Here is a 21,661-nt window from a genome sequence, read left to right as displayed (position 1 = left end):
CTCCGCAACTAGAGAAGACCGCGTGCGGCAACGAAGACCCAAGGCAGCCAAAAATAAAGCAGCCGCATAGCACAGGGAGATCAGCTCGGTGCTTTGTGACCACCTAGAGGGGTGGGATGGGGAGGGTGGGAGGGAGGGAGATGCAAGAGGGAAGAGAAATGGGAACATATTGTATATGTATAACTGATTCACTTTGTTATAAAGCAGAAGCTAACACACCATTGTAAGGCAATTATACTTCAATAAAGATGTTTAAAAAAAATAAAAATTAAAAAAATAAATAAATAAATAAAAATCTTTGAACAATTTAAAAAAAAAAACCCACATTACAATATCACTGCACACCCACCAGAATAGTTATCATTATTAAACAGGTTGACAGTGTTGGTAAGAATAATTGAGCAACAGGAACTCTCATACACTGCTGATGAGAGTGTACATTAATACGGCTACTTGTAAAAATAGTTTTCTAATTAAAGATAAGTAATTCCACTATTCCATTTTGTGTTTTTATGAAAACACAAAATAAAGCCATTAAATGTCCATTAGTAGTAGAAAGGATAAGGAAGTTGAGACATGGTCATATAATAGAATATTATACAGCAATGAAAATGAATGAATTTTTAGTTATACCCAACGTAAATGAATCTCATAAACATAATGTGGGAAAGAAGCCAGACACAAAAGAAATACCAATAATATGATTCTATTTATAAATAAAAACTTTAAAGACAGGGAAAATGAAATTTACTGTTTATGCGTAGGGTGTAAAATGATAAAGAAAAGCAAAGAATTGATTACCATAAAATTCAGAAAAACTGTTACCGTTAGGAGAAAGGAAGAATTTGTGATTGGGAGGAAGCAAGAGGAAGGCTTTGGAGTGCTGGCTGAATTGTTTCTTGACCTGACTGGTGATTACACAACTATTTGCTCTGTGATAATTCTTTGAAATGCATTTTTTCCCTCCTTTGAATCAGTAACTCCCGAGTTAAAGTGATTTTCTGACCATGTGAACAATGTTCTATGGAACATATTCTAAACAGGATTGTATGAGTGGACATCCTAGAGAATTAAGGGATATATTTGTGTCTTGGAATTTTGTTTAAGCACAGCTCCAACAGGTCCCATCAGCTAAAATAATTGGGGTGATTCATTCATTTCCCCATGTCTTTTTTAATGGAGCATTATCAGATTATATATTAAGAACACTGATGTATTTTTAATCTTTCTTAGAGAACAGCTCTCTTCAGTTATCATGTATATGTTACGTAAAGTGCTTGTAAGTGCTAAAGCATTATATATAGGTTTTTGTAATTATTGGACCATAAAGCCATATTATCAGCTCTAAATTTTCACCTTTTAACCAGTTCCCTGTTTCCAGTTTCCTTCATGATCTAGCAGCTTCTTTGGGGAATGCCTAAAATTGATTTTACCATCTGTCCCAAGTCAACTCCCTTTTCCCATTATTCATGTGAAAGGCAACACCGTTCTTCCATGCTAAAGGCTAAAGGCTAGAAGTGTTCTTAGAATTTTTTCCCCCTTCTAAAACCCTATATTCAGTATATCATTATGCCTTTTAATTTCTTCTTTCAAAATACTACTTGAATTTACCATTTTTCATCATTTTCATTGCCACCTTCTTTCAGACCCTTTGATCTCATGGTTGACTTACTTTGAAAGTATTTTTCTTCTACTCCCTTCTACAAGATAGAAAAAGAAGGGGAATAAGGCAAGGTAACACAGGCAAGAATATTCAGAGACTAAAGGGAGAAATAGTGTTGTGTTGACACAACAACTAAAGGGAAGTCAGTTTCAAAAAAAATTAAGAATGAAAGATATGGTTACATAGGCCAGAGACATCAAAAAGAATGAAAACTGAGAAGTTCGGCTGTGTAACCAAGTAAAGAAATAGGGCAAGAACTTAGCACAGTAGGTCAAGTGAGTTTTTTCAGATTAGAGAAAAAATCGTTAGGAGAGGACAAAAGGACAATTCCTGGTGCAGTAAAGCTGGGAGCATGCTGAGCAGGTATGGGCCACAGGGCCCTGGGAGAAGTTACCTTCAAGAGGATGAAAATTGTGTGGGTTTAGAAGTGAAATACAGGGACTTCCCTGGTGACATAGTGGTTAAGAATCCACCTGACAAGGCAGGGGACACGGGTTTGAGCCCTGGTCCAGGAAGACCCCACATGCCGCAGAGCAATTAAGCCCGTGCACCACAACTACTGAGCCCATGTGCCACAGCTACTGAAGCCCACACAGCTAGAGCCCGTGCTGTGCAACAAGAGAAGCCACCACAATGAGAAGCCTGCGCACCGCAATGAAGAGTAGCCCCCGCTTGCCGCAACTAGAGAAAGCCCGCGCGCAGCAACGAAGACCCAACGCAGCCAAAAATAAATTAATTAAAAAAAAAAAAAGAAGAGAAATACACTGAGAAGAGTAAGAAATAGTTGCTTAAATGACCTCATTTATTTAGTAAAATAAGTCATCTACCGAGAGTTGGTGTGGAAGAAAAGTAGAAGTTTTAGGAGAGAAAAACTCATCTAAGTTTTTTGATTTTTAAAAAATAGTTCTGAACTCTGTCCACATTTCTGTGGGTCTTATAATAATATAACTACCAACACATGAAATGGGGTCTTAAAATCATGTATTTAGCTAATCTTAAGTGAATAATGGCAAAATAAAATACTTGAGGATCTGAAATAAGAGTCTTTTCACTTAGAAACTAGTGGGTTTATAAGTTGTTGGCTTAGCTTCTCTACTATATAAAGACCAAACTTAAAGAATTAAACGTCCAAGCGCTCATCAGCTTTTTTGAGTAATCCTGCAACTACCAGCAACCTTTCTATTATACTGAACTTATGTTTTAAGCCATGATTTCCAAGCTAATTCTGTGCAGTATCTCCATGTTAAGAAATAATAAAAATCTCCTTGGGCTTCCCTGGTGGCGCAGTGGTTGAGAATCTGCCTGCTAATGCAGGGGACACGGGTTCGAGCCCTGGTCTGGGAAGATCCCACATGCCACGGAGCAGCTGGGCCCGTGAGCCACAACTACTGAGCCTGCGCGTCTGGAGCCTGTGCCCCGCAACGGGAGGGGCCGCGATAGTGAAAGGCCCGCGCACCGCGATGAAGAGCGGTCCCCGCACCGCGATGAAGAGTGGCCCCCACTTGCCGTAACCAGAGAAAGCCCTCGCACGAACCGAAGACCCAACAGAGCCAAAAAAATAAATAAATAAATAAATAAATAAATAAATAAAGTAGCTATAAAATTAAAAAAAAAAATCTCCTTTAACATACTCAAAGCAAACGTTTCAAAAGTTTACCTTACTTTTATCCTATCGTGTAATTAAGAATATGATTTTTAATTTTTTTACATATGATTCTGTGTGTGTGAGAAATGTTTATCAGAGAAACCTACGCAGTTTGAAAATATTAAATGCTGAAAACCCAAGTTTGATAGATAGAGAGCAACTCTGAAATTGGCAATACCTCAACCTTTCAGTGATTCCAGTTTGAATAACCATTCTCTTCATATTAATAAAAGATGGTCCTATAAATAAAGAGAAGTGTGATAGCGACTAAGTTGAAAATGGTAGTGATGCCTGTTTTTGGCAGTCTTAGAAGAATGAAAGGGAGGAATCAGAGGCCTATCTTCTCCGCTCTTTCTTCTCTTGTTTGTACATACAGATGAGGACAGAACTGTATTTCCTGTCATCTCAGAAGAATCGCCCCAGCCTTTTTGGAATGCCTCTGATTGTTCCATGTACTGTGCATACCCGGAAGAAAGACCTGTATGATGCGGTTTGGATTCAAGTATCTCGATTAGCCAGCCCACTCCCACCTCAGGAAGCTAGTAATCATGCGCAAGATTGGTGAGTTTCAGGGCATCTTCCTAGATCTTTGGTTTCCAAATGTAGAAAAAGAATTTATGTAAATTCTGTGTGATTTATAGAACCCATTCCATGTCAGGTTAATAACTCCTTGAAGAACCATCCAGAGAACATACAGTTCAACCATTTGGTTTGGTCTTTTGAGTAGGAGAGACTGTACACCTTCCTTTCATCACCTAGACATTCCAGTGTCTAATAATCGTTGTATTCTCTGATCTCTTACCTAAATCTTTCTGGCTAGTATTTTATATGCTTCAGGTAATATCCTTGGCTTCTGTTACTACAAAAGTAGAGAGAATGAATTCACCAGGAAATTTGCATCATCTCAACCCTCTGAAATTCCAAATGGGAGCAGTATCTATACGTGCATATCTATACATGAACTCTGAAAAAGTCTCATGCCATAACAATGATTCAGTTGGATTATCTCCCTACCATGTCATTTTAACAATGAGTAATTTCCTAAGTCTTGGTAAAGAAAATAAGCATCTTCTGTTTTTTTTCCATTCCTCTTACCACTGTTCTATTGGATTAGTAAATGTATTTACTTCTAATAATCTTTGGGATTGTGTTGCCTTTTATATCTCATTTGAATTGAAGATCATTTTCTTGTTATCATGGTGCAAGTGGGAGTTCTGCTTCTGTGTTAACTGAGTAAAGAAATTATTTTTGCTGATAGGTTATTTGTTATGGTATGAGGGTCTTTTGATAATTAGGATAAGGCTTAAGGTAAATAAATTTTAAAGGAAAAGTACAAATAATAGATAAGTGATTTAATTGATGAATGTTGTGTTTAGTAAAAATGACAATAGGGCAAGATTAAATTTGAAGTGAAAATCTAATTGAATTAGAAGGCTTCTAGATGAGGACTTTTCCCAGGGCTTGCTAATGAATCAGATATGGAGTATGAGGGGAGGAGGAATCCAAGCTAGATTTTCAGCCTGAACAATTGTTTGTGAATGCTGGTACCGTTTAATGAAATGAGGAAGACTGGAGAAGGAGTAGGTTTTGGCAAGCGATGACAGGAATCAAGCTAAATTCAAGATCTGTGTTATATTTTCAAGTGGGAAATAGACTTAAGGTCTTTCCAGGAGGTATAAATATAGGTGTCATCAACAAATAGTTGGTATTTAAAGCCCTGAGACCAGTTGATATTATTTAGATAGTAAGAGAGAAGATGCCTAAGATCTAATTCCTGATGCATTCCAGCATTTAGAGGTTGAATAGTGGAGGGAGAGACAACAAAGGAGATTCAGAAGGAACAGCCAGTGAAGTAAGAAGAAAACCAGGAGTGAGTAGTGTCCCAGAAGTTAAGTGAAGATAGTGTTTAAGGGAGGACTGATCAGTTTCCAGATGCTACAGAGAGATTAAGAGAAGGACTGGGAATTGACCACTGGATTTGATTAAATGGCAGCCTTTGGTGACCTTGCAAAAGCTGTTTTAGTGGAGTGGTGTAGATGAAGACACAGAGGTTAGAGTAGGTTAAAGAGAAGATGGTCCTACAGACATTCAAAGAATAATAAGAGCTTATCTTTTAGAGATAACACAGTGAAATATTTATGGATGAAAATGATAAAATGCCTCTGATTTTCTTCAAAAGTATCTAGTGGGTCACAGTAGCCAAGAGGTGGAAACAACCCAGAAGTCCATCAACAGATGAATGGATAAACAAAATGTGGTATATACATACAGTGGAGTATTATTCAGCCATAAAAAGGAATGGAGTTCTGATACATACTTCAACATGGATGAGCCTTGAAGACATTACACTCAGTGAAATAAGCTAGACACAAAAGGACAAATGTTTGTATGATTCCACTTTTATGAGGTGTATCTCGAATAGGCAAGTTTATAGACAGAAAGTAGATTAGAGGTTAACAAGGTCTGGGGGGAGGGGAATTTATTATTGCTTAATGGGTAGAGTTTCTGTTTGAGGAGATAAAAAGGTTCTGGAGCTGGGTGGTAGTGATAATTGCACAGCATTGTGAATGTACCTAATGCCTCTGAGTTATACACTTAAAATGATTAAATGGTAAATTTTATGTATATTGTACCACATTTTAAAAAATGGAATAAAAAATCTAGTGGGGCTAGGTAAGGGTATAGATGAAATAAGAGTGGCCAAGAGTTGATGATTAATTGTAGTTGGGTGCTGTTCATTGTACAGTTCTCTACTTTTCTGAGTGTTTATGTCAATAAATTTGAAATTTTAGATTAAATGGACAAATTCCTGGAATTGAGGATCCATGCAAAAGATGATTAGTTTGAGGGACAGTGGATAAGGAGGAAAGTGAGGATTTGAGGGCAGTGATTGGAGGTTTATGTTGGGTCAAAGAATTGTTAGAGTAGTGATACTTGAATAAGTGATCCAAGAAGACAGGAGATGTTTGTTGCAAAGTAGGATGTTTGGAATTGAGATTTTTGGAGATGGTAAAGTCCTTATCATGGCTTCATTACCTTCAGCAGCCATGTAATAGCCACTATCAGTTGACAAGATCTAGAATATGACCATTGGAGAGGGTAGATCAATATAGAATGGAGATTATTGTTGGAAGAGAGAAGGCCGAGGAGTTGTTAGATAAGTTACATTGAAGTCACCAAGAGTAATGATGGAAGTGACAGAGAGAAAAACAGTGAACTGGGTTCTAAAATCTTTAGTGAATAAAGAAGAAATGTCCCTACCAAGGAGGAATAGCAAGCAGGTGGTATAATTCAGTAGCAGACGCTACATAGAAACCAGAATTTTACCAGAAGTGGTAAAGAGGAATAAGGAGGAGACCCATATCACCTTCAGGTTCTGGGGTTTATGAGAAGAAAGCTAGCACTTAAGAGGTGAACTGGAAGCGGAGTCCTCAGGAAAGCCAGGTTTCCGTTAGAGCAAAAAAGTAAAGAAACTTTTTAGAAGAGAGGTGCTGCACAGTTCTCTGACAGAGTGCTGCCTGGTTGTTTTGTCCCTTTATCTTTCTTTGGATTCCTCACTTACCATTGACCTGGTTTACATTGACATGATACTGGACAGCATGGGCTATCAATAGTCATTCAATCAACAAGTTATGCAGAAATCTAGGAACTGCTGTGACAGGCATGATACTCACTGTTGCCCTTACAGTGTGTCCTTATCATGGTTTTATTACCTTCAGCAGCCATGCAATAGCCGCTACAAATTGCCAAATGATCCATAAAGTATATTGCTCTTATGTTATAGTCCTTGCATTGCTTCTTATTGGGGCAAGGATGAATACATTTTTTTTAAGTTGGAGAACTCACAAGGCTATCTTGCAGTTAAGACATTACCCTAAAAATGTTACGTAGCTTATAGCTTTAGATAGTTAAGGCAGGGAAAGGGGGTATCTGCCATGTACCACATCAGGGATTCTGATTAAAGAAGCTTCTAAATATATAGTTAGTCAACTCCTCTAATACCATTATGACCTTTCAGCTTTCTGTGGTGTGTCAGTGTTCTTGTCATGGAAGAGGTCTGGTTTAATGTGAATTAAATCTCTTGATAGAGTTAGGGCTGAAGGATAATTAGCATTTGATTTCATGATTAGCTTATTTCATGAAATTTGCGTGGACCACGTGGACTCTCTCAGAGACATCTGGCAGTCTGCTGTGTGCCCCCCTCTATAAGCAGGGAGCCCTGAGTGTGGTTGTACAGGGCTGCAGTTTATGGGTTAGGATAACCAGCATTGAGCTGTCAGTGTGAACATACTGCTCTGACAGATGCCCCTTTCTAGGGTTAGTTCAAGAGAAGATGAAAGAGACCTCAACTAAGAAATGTTTCTTATACTCTTTGGTTTATGTTCTGTTTCAGTGATGACAGTATGGGTTATCAGTATCCATTCACTCTACGAGTTGTGCAGAAAGATGGGAACTCCTGTGCTTGGTGCCCATGGTATAGGTAAAGTGACCTTCTGCAAAAGAAAAATTTTAGAATTGCAGCTTCAGATATTATACCTTTTTCATAAGGTTTCCAGTTTTTAGAAGTAATCATGAATAATGAGAAGCTTGAAATAAACTTAAGAGTTCTTCATTCATCTCTTCCCTGTGAGGTCTATAGCTAAGTTTTGCTCTTGAGATTTAGCTGGTTTTGTAAACTCTACAATCCTCATCAAATTCGTAGTTTATGACTAACACTTATCATTCTATACCTTCTGCTCCTTAGATATAAATCAGTTTAGCAATTCTGAGCCCAATAAGACATAGTCTATTTACTAGACCTTGCTGGAAGTCTATTTTTGGTTTATAGAAGAGTTATGGAGATTGATTGACCATTACTGTCCCAGCTTGGAAAATGCCTGAGTACTGAAGTCAGCCTTCAGAGAAGTGTAATAGCTTTAGCAAACTGAGTCTGTATAGGCCTTGGAACCATGGCCTTTGTCATGGTTCCCTCCCCCGCCCCATAAATTTTTATATATATTTATTTAATGTGCCATTTTACAAACAAGGAAATAGGCATGGTTATGCCAGATAAATTGTCCTACCTCCAAGCATTTAATAACTAAATTTAGAATTTCTTGAGGGTGTATGGTCTCAGATAGCCAATTCCCATATCATTTATTTGCCATAAAGTCCACATATTCATGTGGATTTACAAATGGTTATCAAGTACCTTGAAAAACCAAAGATTTGAGAAGTGATAAGCAGGATTCCCTGAAATAATAATAATTACTAGTACATATTCATGCATTTATCAGTCTGAAGTTAGAAGCTCATGACAAATTGGGACGTCCAAGAAGGAAAGTAGAGAAGTAGAAAGGGGGACTTCCCTGGTGGTGCAGTGGTTAGGAGTCCACCTGCCAATGCAGGGGACATGGGTTCGAGCCCTGGTCCAGGAAGATCCCACATGCCGCACAGCAACTAAGCCTGTGCGCCACAACTACTGAGTCTGCGTGCTCTAGAGCCCACGAGCCACAACTACTGAGCCCACGTGCCACAACTACTGAAGCCTGTGAGCCGGGAGCCCATGCTCCACAACAAGAGACGCCACTGCAGTAAGAAGCCCGCGTATTGCAGTGAAGAGTAGCCGCCCCCCCCAATGCAATTAGAGAAAGCCCGCAGGCAACAACAAAGACCCAATGCAGCCATAAATAAATAAATAAATAAACAAATTTATTTTTTTTAAAAAAAGTAGAAAGGGAGGGTTTTGGGGGCTTTTTGGTTTTTTTGTGTTGTTTGGCCACGCCCCACAGCTTGCAGGATCTTAGTTCCCCTACCAGGGATTCAACCCAGGCCGTGGCAGTGAAAGTGACAAGTCCTAACCACTGGACCTCCAGGGAATTCCCGGGGAGAATATTTCTTTTTTTTTTTTTTTTTTTTTTGAGAATATTTCTGATAAAGAAAATTTGGATTCCTTCATAATTACTCTTTCCTCAGTAGATCTTTTTTCCCCCTTTAGATTTTGCAGGGGCTGTAAAATTGATTGTGGGGAAGACAGAGCTTTCATTGGAAATGCCTATATTGCTGTGGATTGGGACCCCACGGCCCTTCACCTCCGCTATCAAACATCACAGGAAAGGGTAAGTACTCAAAGCCATCGTAAGATGGTGGTTTTCCTATGTAAAATTTTTCCCAGCTTAACTGTATCATGCCATTTCTATTTTCAGACAGTTTAAAAACAGCTAGAAAAACATTCATTGGCATTCTCTGTGGCACTTAAATATATTAACATGATTATGTGGATGTTTCAGTTTTCCCACTTGTAGAGTTAATTGTATTGGAGCATTGAATTTCAACAATATTAATAATAAGTAAATCTTGAAACAAAACTTGGGGCATAATTAAGAAGTTATATTCTCTGGCCATGACATATCAAGCATGCCAGTCTCTCTGCCTGTTTATTAATTATTATTGAAGCTGCAGCATTTGGTAACCACTATTACTTAGCTCAAGTGCATTCCAGGGCTATAGCTGCTACCTTTAATGGGCATAGTGATCAGAAAATTAGAGAAAGAACTGAATGTTTCAAGACTGGGCACCTAAGAGTACATCTCCATGCCTGTTCTTCACACTTAGCATTCCTCTACTGCCACTCTGGCTGGAGCAGTTTTTGAATTTTGAAAATGTAACTTCCAAAAGAATACTACCTCCATATCTAAAAATGTTTGCCAAATATTGTTTGAAGGGTAGATTGACTAGATAGCTTGTGCATAGAGAGATGAAGAATCTGGTGGAGATGTAAAAGCAACAGAATCAAAGGAGTTGTTTTAGTCACAGGAAGAGTAGTAGTGGCTTTTGCATTTATATGATTCTTGATGGAAATTTCCTTCACTGTTTCTTAAGGCATTCCCTTTAGATAAGTTAGTAATGAGAATTAACTTTTCTGTCTTTTTTTAAGTATAGTTGACTTACAACGTTGTGTTTCTGGTGTACAGCAAAGTGATTCTGTTATACATACATATATATTCTTTTTTTGTATTCTTTTCCATTATGGTTTATTACAGGGTACTGATTATAATTCACTGTGCTATATAATAGGATCTTGTTGTTTATCCATTCGCATATATAATGCACGTGTAATAGTTCTCATCTGCTAATCCCAAACTCCCAGTCCAACCCTCCCCCACCCCCTTGGCAACCACAAGTCTGTTCTCTATGGACTTTTCTGTCTTTTTGTGCTATTGAGGAGTGGGGGAACTCCCAGTTCCAGACCAAATTCCCTATTTGGATCCCTAAATATGCCCCCACACACCCTAAGGCTCTCACTAGCCAAGGATGAGTACTATTTGTGGATACTTGGCCAAATGAAACATCATTGGGCTAAAGGAAACTGAAGAGAAGTAGATGTTTTGGCAGATTATGCTCGCTGTAGCAAGGTAGTTCAACAACCTCAACCATGGTTCCTTTGAAGAGGGAAAATTTTAGCAATTGAAAGAAAGATTCTTAAATCTTCATCAGCACAAAATCCAACAGGACATTATTGTGACAAGATACTCCTGTCAAAGATGAACAATTATTTGGCTGTAAATCTCTTTCCCTTTTTAACAAACCCAGTGTGCAATCTGAAAAACTCTGGAGGACATCCTGCTTTATAGGAAGAGGGACCTACGTGACCTGTTAAATCTCATCCCACTTCCATTTTCAGTGATGCTCTTAGGATACCATGGAAACCAAGCTGCTATTGAGATATCCTTCCTTGCTGGGGAATGGGGCCACATGACTAATTTCTTCCTACATGTGGTTTCTGCATGTGCTTGGAGAGTCACGTAGACAAAGGAGATTCAAAATTGAGATTGTTGCCTGTATGTTTTATGGTTTTTATTCCAGTAATTCCCCTTTTAAGAATTTATCCTAGGGAAATACTCTGTGATTTGCTGACAAATTTCATCATAGCATTTGTTAGAATAGTAAAAAATTAGAAGCAACTTGTATTTGTCCCACATTAGAGGCATGTGGTATAGAAATTAGATAAAATATTATGCAGTCATTGAAAATGATGACTACCAGGAGTTTTTCCCGACATACATGGAGAGATGCTTATGATGTCTTTTAAAGTTTTTTATAAAGCAAGATATAAAATTGAAAAAAAGATATAAAATTGCATACACTGAAAAATCTCTTCATATAAAAAAAGAGCAGAAGAAAATCTGCCAATATTTTGACAGTTTGCCTTTATATTAAGAATATAAAAGGTTTCCTGCCTTTTTACATTTTTCACTGCTTTCCAGAATTTCTACATGAATGTTTTATTTGGTAAGGAGGGAAAAATATAGGCAATTGTGCTTATTCTTTTCATTTTTCCCCTGTTTGGACCTCATATTCCTTAATAAAAAATTAAACTAGATAACTTCGCAGATCTCCCTCTTTTTCTAATAGTCTTATAATGTATGAAAGCTTATTATTTCATTCCTTTATGTTTTGGGCTAAGGATGAGCTTTCAAGCAACTTAGATTAAAAAAAAAAAGGAAGAGGGTGCCAATAATAATTTAGACTATTTGAATAATTGTAGAGGATCTGGGAATGGATCCCAAGAGGTAAAGGGAATCTTTATCATTTAGGGAAATTTTATTAATAAATAAAAATTATTTTTGTCCACAGATATGTTTTTCATCCATCTCCTTCCTCCCTGTCTCCATCCAGCTCTATATCCTGTGTGTTCTATAGAACATATAGTCAATAAAAATCAACATTCTTTACTTACTTACTATAATTTGTGGTTGGCCATAAAGCATCCCTGGTAGAGATAATACAGATAATGTTTAACTGGCTGTGAGAAAAGAGACAGTACTATATTTAATACACCTCTTTTTCTATTCTGATTCTAACCACCATGATACAGCATGTTTCCTTTTGAAGCATGTCAGTTTTTCCCTTGGATGACCAGCCCTAAAAATGATGAGAGTTAGTATCAGAAAAGAAGTCAAGGTCAAGCCAGATTTCCCTTCCTAAAAAAAAGAGATTTCCTCTAAGTTCCCCTTTTTAAATAAGCTCTTTAGAAATGGATGGCGATGCAATGATAAAACTCTTCATTGCATAATCAACCCCAACCTTGATAGTTTATAAAAACATTTGACAGCCTGTGACTCAGCCATCTTCTCACGTAGGGAAAAAGTCACACCTGAAAACCTGTTCTAAACTGTGAGCTCAGGAAGGAAAACTTGAGGGAAATTGCCTCAGGCAAAGGCAATTCACCTCCAGAAGGGAGGAGTAATAAGTGGGGTGAGGGACCTGTATGTGACCTGTGCCAAAAAGAGAGGCATTCATTGTTGTACTTGTAGTCCCAGCTCCACCCTGCGACGTGATCCCTGTGGAGTCTCACGGTCATTCATAGTCATGCTATGTATGCCTCACCTGCCGTGGTTCTTGATTGCTTATTAAGTGGCAGCCAAGAATTGGAGAGGGAAAAATCCTTTCTGTTGCATTCTAGGCCCCTCCTTGTCTCCTTCCTCCTGATTCCCACGCCACCTCCAACATACATCCTTGCACATCTACCCCCCTTTGCTCTCTCCTTCCTCATATTTACCTCCTCCTTGCTTCAAAGCCTAGCATGCTGGTTAACAGGACCACAGAGGTTTGGGCAGGTATTAGGGGTCTTCTCAGCAAAATCAGGCTTTTTTGAGCCTGCTGTTCCTTTTATTGCCATCTCAGATAGAAAGGCACCAAGAGGCAGGAGACAGATAATAATACACATGGTATTTTGATAACTCTGTGTTATGTGGCATCAATATGCAAATGAGTTGTGGCCTGTGAGTTTTAATGCCCTGGGGGTTGTCCTCTTAAGGTTAGCTTTTCTGTATCCTTTCTTATTTAATCCAGATCTGGCATCTGTGTTTCAGTGATATTATTTCTCCTAGCCTCTGTAAAGCCTGCAGCATACTAATAATGTTCTGTGTCCCTGCTAAAAAATAAATGGCCTAATCTCAACACCCTGGCTTGAGAGCCAGCCCACATGTAAGCTATTTTAGGATTTCAAATTGTAAAATAAACAGGCAGTTCCTTGTTTGTTTTTGTTTTTGTCATTTGGAAGCATGCAGAAATTTTTCCCAAAAAAGCTATGGTCATATAAATAGAAATTTGATCAAGGATGTTATTGATGTGATATTTGTGAATAAATGTACAAATGCCCTATTTGCTCAGACTCTAGTTTGGGTTGTATTTTTTTCCTCATGTAAAGTAAATGAGGTTGAGTCACCTAGAGGATGATGCATAGCAGGTGACCATTTTCAACTGCCTCCCTCCCACCCCTTCTCCCATGCCTCCTGTTCCCTCCACCTGCAGGTCGTAGATGAGCACGAGAGTGTGGAGCAGAGTCGGCGAGCGCAAGCTGAGCCCATCAACCTGGACAGCTGTCTGCGTGCTTTCACCAGTGAGGAGGAGCTAGGGGAAAATGAGATGTACTACTGCTCCAAGTGTAAGACCCACTGCTTGGCAACCAAGAAGCTAGATCTCTGGAGGCTCCCCCCCATTCTGGTATGTTACAGTCCCACCTCTGAGAGAGCAAGAGAGTCTAGCTTGAAGGAAAGAAGTGGGGAACAAATAAGAGTTTTTGAGAATAAGACCCTTCCTGCAGCAGTGTTTAAAACACATTTGCTGTTGCACACAGAGATGAATGGTACTACAGATATTTGCTAGTTTTGTATCCTAAAGAGCATACAGCCTAGAAGGGGAGAGAAGTCATATAGATCAGTAACTGCATTAAGTGCAATATATGAGAAGTGCCACGAGTGGTACAACCTGGTGAATTTGAACTTCAGGAAAAGGTGAAAGCACTTGGGGCTCTAGGGAGAGAGGAAGCTTTAGGCTTGTGCTTTATGGACTACAGAAGAGAACAGAGGCTGAACCTCCGATCCCGCTGTGCTTCATCACATGGCCACAACACGCTGCTGAATTAAATGTGTAGGCACAAGTGCACTGGGGCTTACATAGTCTTTCTGATTTGATGTACTTCTGCCTTCTCCATTCATGGATTAGGAGACTCTCCTGTTGCTTGTCAAGAAAGTTTGAGGTGTCAATTCTTCCTATTCATTTAAGAAAGTTTTTTCCTTAAGGGAGGAAATCATATCAAATGTAAGGCACTGGTGTATTTTAACCAGACCTTGTGTGTATTTTTTTATTCATATCTTCTTCCTACTACTCTGTGAGACTGTGAATGTAGACCAGAACAACTTCCCAGGGAAGGATGCACAAGAAATTACTAATGGTGATTAGCTAGCTCCAGGGATGGGAAGCAGAGCACAGGGACAGGCTTGGGAACAGGTAGGTGGAAAGGGGGAAGTTTTTTTTTTTTAATTGAGGTATAGTTAACATGGAATTAAATTCATAGATGTTAAATGTCTAGTTTGATGAGTTTGACAATTATATATACTCATATAACCATCACATAAAACATATCATGAAGTACTGGCTTTTGCAAAACTATGTTTTTGAGGTCTTTAAAGAATAATGAGGAGTAGATGTTATGTTGAGAGCTTGGTGGGCTTCTGTTAAATCCACACACCAGCATGCCCCTTACAGAGGGGTTCTCTGTATATAAACAGTAAATTATTAAGCATTTAGGGTAGAGGGAGCCACCCAAATATCTGTGCCCACAGTAGAGAGCATAATCACACTGCGTAAGGCTAGAGGAATTCATTGCTCTTGAAAAGAAAAAGAGGAGGGAGATTCTTATGCTCTTCAGGACAGTGAAACTCCGTGGTAGCAACCAAAGGATGTGGTAAGAAGGAAGAGGCCTCCTATTGGAGATTGGATAAGTTTCATCTGTAAAAAACGCCTCCATTTTTCTTCAAAACATTCAGTATATAGTATTCTATCCTCATGAGTGTGTTTATGAATGGACCTTCTATGATATTGGAGAGAGGTAAAGGTCGGTGTGCGTCACAAGCCCAGAGAACATGCAAGTGTAGGCTCCTAGGATATTGAAGGAAATTAGGAGGATTACCATGTTAGTCATATAGCTAAAGGGCAGTGGCCTGACTGTTAACTATGTTACATCATAAAATGTATTCTTTTGGGGGAAAAAAAGTTATATTTTTGGAACATTTACGTGTATTAGACTTGGGGTTTTTTAATGTGTATTTTGTATCTTCAGAACTCTTTAATGCAACTGTTTTCTATTCTTCTCCAGATTATTCATCTTAAACGATTTCAATTTGTAAATGGGCGATGGATAAAATCACAGAAAATTGTTAAATTTCCTCGTGAGAGTTTTGACCCTAGTGCTTTTTTGGTGCCGAGAGACCCAGCTCTCTGTCAGCGTAAGCCACTCACACCCCAGGGGGACGACCTCTCTGAGCCCAGGGTCCTGGCAGGAGAGGTGAAGAAAGTGGATGCTCAGAACTCAGCTGGGGAAGACAACACGCTCCTGAGCAAGAGCCCATCCTCGCTCAGCGCCAACGTCATCAGTAGCCCTAAAGGTGAGGAGGCCTGGGGGACTTCACGGAGCCCAGACGTCACTCTGCAAGGGGCTCTCCAGGGATCCCTCTAGGCTGCGTGTTTCCCTGTTTTCCACTCTGGAGCAACAGCTTGGTTGTACAAGGAACCTGTCTGAAATGTGACTTTTAGCAAGAAGTACAGCCTCGCTAAATCTATTTTCTCATTCATAAAATGAAGATAATACTAAATTCACAGAGTGAGAAATTGATACATCAAGAGTAAAGCACTTTAGGACTTCCCTGGGTCCAGTTGTTAAGACAGTGCTTCCAGTGCAGGGGGCATGGGTTCAGTCCCTGGTCAGGGAACTAAGATCCCACATGCCGGACTGCGTAGCCAAAAAAAACCCAAAAAACAAACAAAACATTTAAAAAAAGAAAAAGAGTAAAGAACTTTACATAGAGCCTGACATTTGGTGATCATGAATGATAGTTGTCATCCTTGTTCCCTTACAGCAGGGGTTCTCAAAATATAGTCTGGGAACCCCTAGAGAGTCCCTGAGACCCCTTCTGGAGGATCAGAACTATTTTCATAAAAATACTAAGTATTTGGGGGTTCCCTGGCGGTCCAGTTGTTAGGACACAGCGCTTTCTCTGCTGTGGGCTAAGGTTCAATCCCTGGTCAGGAAACTAAGATCCCACAAGCCACGCAGCAAGGCAAAAAAAAAAGAAAAAGGAAAAAATACTAAGTATTTGCCTTTCCACTCTCATTCTCTCACAAGCGGAGTCAAAGCCAACGATACGTGTGATATTGTCAGTGAAATATATGCTTGTGTGGGACTTCCCTGGTGGTGCAGTGGTTAGGAATCCGTCTGCCAGTGCAGGGGACACGGGTTCGAGCCCTGGTCCGGGAAGATCCCACATGCCAAGGAGCAACTAAGCCCATGCACCACAACTACTGAGCCTGCGCTCTAGAGCCCGAGAGCCACAATTACTGAGCCTGCATGCCACAACTACTGAAGCCCGCATGCCTAGAGCCTGTGCTCTGCAACAAGAGAAGCCACCGCAATAAGAAGCCAGCACACTGCAAAGAAGAGTAGCCCCCACGTACTGCAACTAGAGAAAGCCTGTGTGCAGCAACAAAGACCCAACGCAGCCAAAGAATAATTAATTAATTAATTTTAAAAAGAAAGAAAAATATATGCTTGTGTATTGTGTTTTTCAAATTCCTCAGTTTTAATTTCTAGTATGGTAAAAATTGATAGATAGAATTTACATAAACAAAAGTTCTAGAGGTCCTCAACAATTCTTAAGGGTATATAAGGGGGTGGGGAGCTGTTTATGGCCTGCTGCTTTACAGGATTGTTGTGAGAGGTAGAGATAATAGAGTTCCCAATATCATGCCTAGCAATAGTAAGTGCTTGATAATTAGTGATCGTATTTTTTAATCTAATTTTACAAAGAAGAAGAATATGTATTTGTAAAACTCCTTAGTCTAATATTGTTTTGAACTGAATCTGTCCTAAATCATCTTTCTGCTATTTTCTAAGTCTGTACTTAGTTGTACTTCACATTTTCAGGACATTGCTGCCTTGAGGGGGTTGGCGTTGAGGAAGACAAGAATGTAACCTACTGTCCACATAATAGGAATAAAGCGTAACCAGTCAGGACGCCCCTGTCTTTACCTTTATGTGTACACTTGTGAAGTTGACTTCATAGTTAGCATTTGGTGGCTGGTTTAACTTGTGGCATTTGGATTTATCTTTTCTTCCCTTTCACAGGTTCACCTTCTTCGTCAAGAAAAAGTGGAACCAGCTGTCCCTCCAGCAAAAACAGCAGCCCTAACAGCAGCCCTCGGACTATAGGGAGGAGCAAAGGGAGGCTCCGGCTACCCCAGATCGGCAGCAAAAATAAACTGTCAAGTAGTAAGGAGAACTTGGATGCCAGCAAAGAGAACGGGGCTGGGCAAGTTTGTGAGCTGGCTGATGCCTTGAGCCGAGGGCACATGCTGGGGGGCAGCCAGCCTGAGCTGGTCACCCCGCAGGACCATGAAGTAGCTTTGGCCAACGGCTTCCTTTATGAGCATGAGGCATGTGGCAATGGCTACAGCAATGGTCAGTTTGAAAACCACAGTGAAGAAGACAGCACCGATGACCAAAGAGAAGATATTCATGTTAAGCCTATTTATAATCTATATGCAATTTCGGTAAGTGGTTTGTTGTATGTATTCAGAATGATCTGCACTTTCAGTGGTTTGTTTGCTCATCTTCATTCATTCATTCATTCATTCATCATTTTTTCAGGGCCTGCTTATTTGCTGGGCATTGAGCTTGGTGATAGACAAAGTTAGCAGTAGATATCTTGGCCTTTTGGGTAGAATCCAAGATGCTCACAGTGTAATAAAGGGAACAGTCGTGTAATCATTATAACCGGAGTCACAGGTTCAAGTCATTCACAACTGTGTGTTTCTAAGGAATTTTTGCTTTCCAAAAATAATTACAGCAATAAAATGGTAAGATTCAGAGTTTTAAAATTTTCAGTTTTCCTCTTTGATTTGTTTTTGGAAGAAGGAAAACACTTTTTTTTCCCAAAAGTGTTTTCCTGATTGGATCCTAGTACTGTGCCCTGTCAACTACTAATATACCTCCACTTTCTTCTCTCTTATAGTGCCATTCAGGAATTCTGGGCGGGGGCCATTACGTCACTTATGCCAAAAACCCAAACAGCAGGTGGTACTGTTACAATGACAGCAGCTGTAAGGTAAATATCCCCAATCTTTGAATAAAAGAAACAAATGTCAACAGAACTGGAGGGCATTTGTTGAAATAATGGACTTTCTCCTGAATAGGAAATAGTTGTTGCTATTAGAATCATGAAAAAAAGAAAAAAGAAATTCCTCTAAGGGAGAATCAGTATATAGATGCCTTCAGTATAAAGGAATAAAAGTGATATGCAGGGAATTCCCTGGCACTCCAGTGGTTGGGACTCGACGCCTTCACTGCGAGGGCCCAGGTTTGATCCCTGGTTGGGGTGGGGGCGGTTATGCAGAGCAGAGAATGAAAACAGTGAAGAGGAAGAAGGTATTGGTTATAAGAAAAATTTCTTATCTTTTGAGCTAGTAGAATTTGATGGGTTGTTTTGTTTCATTTTTTGTCATTCTTTTGACTTGTCTATGGTATGAATATTTCCCCAAAACAAACATTGAAAATAATGGGTCTTATTTTAGGGGCAGGTATGAGACAGCCAAAATATTAAGCTGATTGGAAGCAATCAGATTTAGTAATTAAAGAGTGTTGGTCCTCCCTTCCCTGGTGAGGATTAAGAGCCAGCATAGTGATGGCTTTTTAGTTAAAGCCTTTCTTGCTCCTTCAGGAACTTCACCCTGATGAAATTGACACCGACTCTGCCTACATTCTTTTCTATGAGCAGCAGGGGATAGACTATGCACAATTTCTGCCAAAGATTGATGGCAAAAAGATGGCAGACACAAGCAGCATGGACGAAGACTTTGAGTCTGATTACAAAAAGTACTGTGTGTTACAGTAAAGCTACCACTCTGGCTGCTAGACAGGCTGTGATGAGGGAGATGACTCCCCATAGCTGACATTGGGCAAAAGCGTCGCTGAAAGGCAAGCTAAATGTGTAGTTATTTTATCCTGTGACCCTGAAGCACAAAATAAAAATCCTAATTAAAATAGCAGTTAACATAACAGTAGTAATAATTTTGTTTGGAAGTGTCTCACACGAGCTCCCTGGTAGAGAACTTTCAGGCAGAGCCCACCATTAGCCTGTAAACAAAAGGGTTTGGCACCAGCCCCCTGGGACCAAATAAGAACTAAGTTGTGCTTGTCCAGATATGAACAAACATGTAGCAAGTATAATTTACCAATAATCATAACAAAATACTAAGAATTTCCTTGGAGTCAAAGTAAAACAAAAAATTGTAGTGTTGTCTGGGGACGACATGATATGCTACCTCCTTTTTCCTGAAGTTTTATTCCACTGTAGTGACTGACACGATGGAGAAAGCAAGATCACAAAGGTGTGCGAAGGATTCTTACAGCACGGACACAGATTTTTCGATTTACTTTTTAAACCATTTTCCCACTCTTTCTATGTCTTTATTGCTTTTTGTTTTTGTTGTTGTGTTTGTGTTTGAGACACAACCAATCACTGGTGGTAGCAGAGGCATATATAAGTGGTAAGTCTGAAAGGGAGAATCTCTTAAGAGTTGCGTGCCTTCTACCCAGGGCCTTGGTTGGGAGACCCTGCAGAAAAAAAAAAAAAAAAAAAAGCATCCTGGGAGATCCAGCTAAAATAAAATAGCCCTCCAGATAGAGGCAGCCTACTTTGAGGATACTTCAAGAGCCCTCAAAAATGTTTACCACCACTGCTGAGTGTGGGAGGGGAGTTGCCAAAATTTGCACCATCTTTACATGCACTGTTGCACAGAGAGCTTCTGAGAGGGAAAGTGGCAACAAAGCTAGATGGTATTTTAAAATTAGTGGTTGTTTGTTCTTTGTTTCTTTGTTTTGCACTTTAAAGAAAGAATACGTGCAAATGAACTTTTCAGAACTTGTTCATATTTGATGGCTATAAGGGCTATAAATTAACTTAATTGGGGTATTTTCCCCCGTCATATTAAATTTAACAACAAAACACATCCCAAACATTGATAGTGTATAAGTATTTTTAATGAAATTGGTGGTTTTAGGAAGTAAACTTTTGTTTGCATGTCCATATACTTTTTTTATTTTGGTGTTTGTCCTTTTTATTTTTTATTTTTTTACATTTCACAGTAGTGGTCATCAAAAGTTATGTTTCTTTGCTCACTTCATTTTTTTCTTCAATAATTCAAGACTGGAACAAAAGTATATAAATGTTATTTATTTCAGGCAACATTTTTTTCCTGTGTTGTTTTTAAATATGTATTCGAAGTAAATATTTCACTTTTTTTTCAGTCTTTTTTTATTCATCTGGACCCTGGAAGCTGATTCTCATTAATTGTCAGATTCCATTACCCTTCCTTCCTCATAGATAGTAGGTACCAATGTAATTAAGCATTTGTGTTCTGATATCTGAGGTTGGTTGCTATCCAGTTCTTCTCAGAGCATTTGGAAAGGTTGTCATAAATGGCTGTCTAAGTTGAAACCCTACTCAGAAGAAGACTATAATCGCAGGTAGGAAGGAGTGGCCTAAATGGTATAATGTGATAAAGTCAGACAAAATGCAGACTTTATAGTTTCATGATTTTCAGTGTATAAAATCTGTCCATTCCTAACTGGACAAGTCCCATGAAAAAGTGGAAGATTTTAAAGAATTTCCTCACAGATGTTTTATTTAAGCAGGTAGCACAATCTACTAATGTTGTTTGATCTGTGTTGGTTATATTGGTTGTAATTAATTTTTTTAATTCATGATTAGCAGAAAATTTATTAAATTAACTAACTACATTCACTTTGTAAATTACTGTATAAAACTTGTTGACAATGCACTGACTTTAGAAAGATGTTAATGTACATAAATAGAGTGTAAATAAAATAGTGTTGATGTACTGAAATACGAACTGTATAAAAAAGTATTGGTAATTGTATATGGAGTGTAACTGTTTATCTGTAACTATTATCCAAACAAATTAAATACTGTGGATGCATCTATGTGCTGTTTTTCCTCTATACAAGTAAGCACAAAAAAGTCAAATTCTTTAGCCTTCCTCTCTGTGACCCTGTTTTAATTCTCCTAACTTGAATAATACCTACCTGACTTACAGAGTTGGAGGTTCTATCTCTGAGGGAATGCAAGCTGTGTTGAAGGTAGAACAAGATACCTGCAGTGACTGGATAAATTGATTTAAATTTGGTTCACATCCCTGTTAGGAAATTGCTTCGAAGGTATTGAAGGGGTTGGGGAGAAGGGTGGCTTGCTGGTTTGGAACTGAGAATTGATGAAGGAGGTTTCGCAATAGTT

General features: G+C 39.0%; 1 protein-coding gene across 2 annotated transcripts in view; it reads left to right on the top strand.

Moving 5' to 3' along the window:
* Positions 1 to 21,351, top strand: part of USP32 (ubiquitin specific peptidase 32) — a 197,899-nt gene extending 176,548 nt beyond the window's left edge. For both annotated transcript variants that reach the window (XM_007190263.2, XM_007190262.2), the window contains exons 27-34: positions 3,685 to 3,869; positions 7,702 to 7,788; positions 9,286 to 9,406; positions 13,605 to 13,796; positions 15,451 to 15,739; positions 17,476 to 17,900; positions 18,362 to 18,454; positions 19,067 to 21,351. In XM_007190263.2, coding sequence (XP_007190325.2) covers positions 3,685 to 3,869; positions 7,702 to 7,788; positions 9,286 to 9,406; positions 13,605 to 13,796; positions 15,451 to 15,739; positions 17,476 to 17,900; positions 18,362 to 18,454; positions 19,067 to 19,240 — 1,566 coding nt within the window. In that variant the 3' untranslated portion in view covers positions 19,241 to 21,351. The remainder of the gene's footprint in view (positions 1 to 3,684; positions 3,870 to 7,701; positions 7,789 to 9,285; positions 9,407 to 13,604; positions 13,797 to 15,450; positions 15,740 to 17,475; positions 17,901 to 18,361; positions 18,455 to 19,066) is intronic.
* Positions 21,352 to 21,661: the final 310 nt, after the last annotated feature.

The sequence above is a fragment of the Balaenoptera acutorostrata genome, chromosome 20 (genome assembly GCF_949987535.1).
Source record: "Balaenoptera acutorostrata chromosome 20, mBalAcu1.1, whole genome shotgun sequence".
NCBI classification, from domain to species: Eukaryota; Metazoa; Chordata; class Mammalia; order Artiodactyla; family Balaenopteridae; genus Balaenoptera; species Balaenoptera acutorostrata.
Note: the sequence above shows the minus strand (reverse complement) of the source record. Positions and strands in the feature narration are given on the sequence as shown.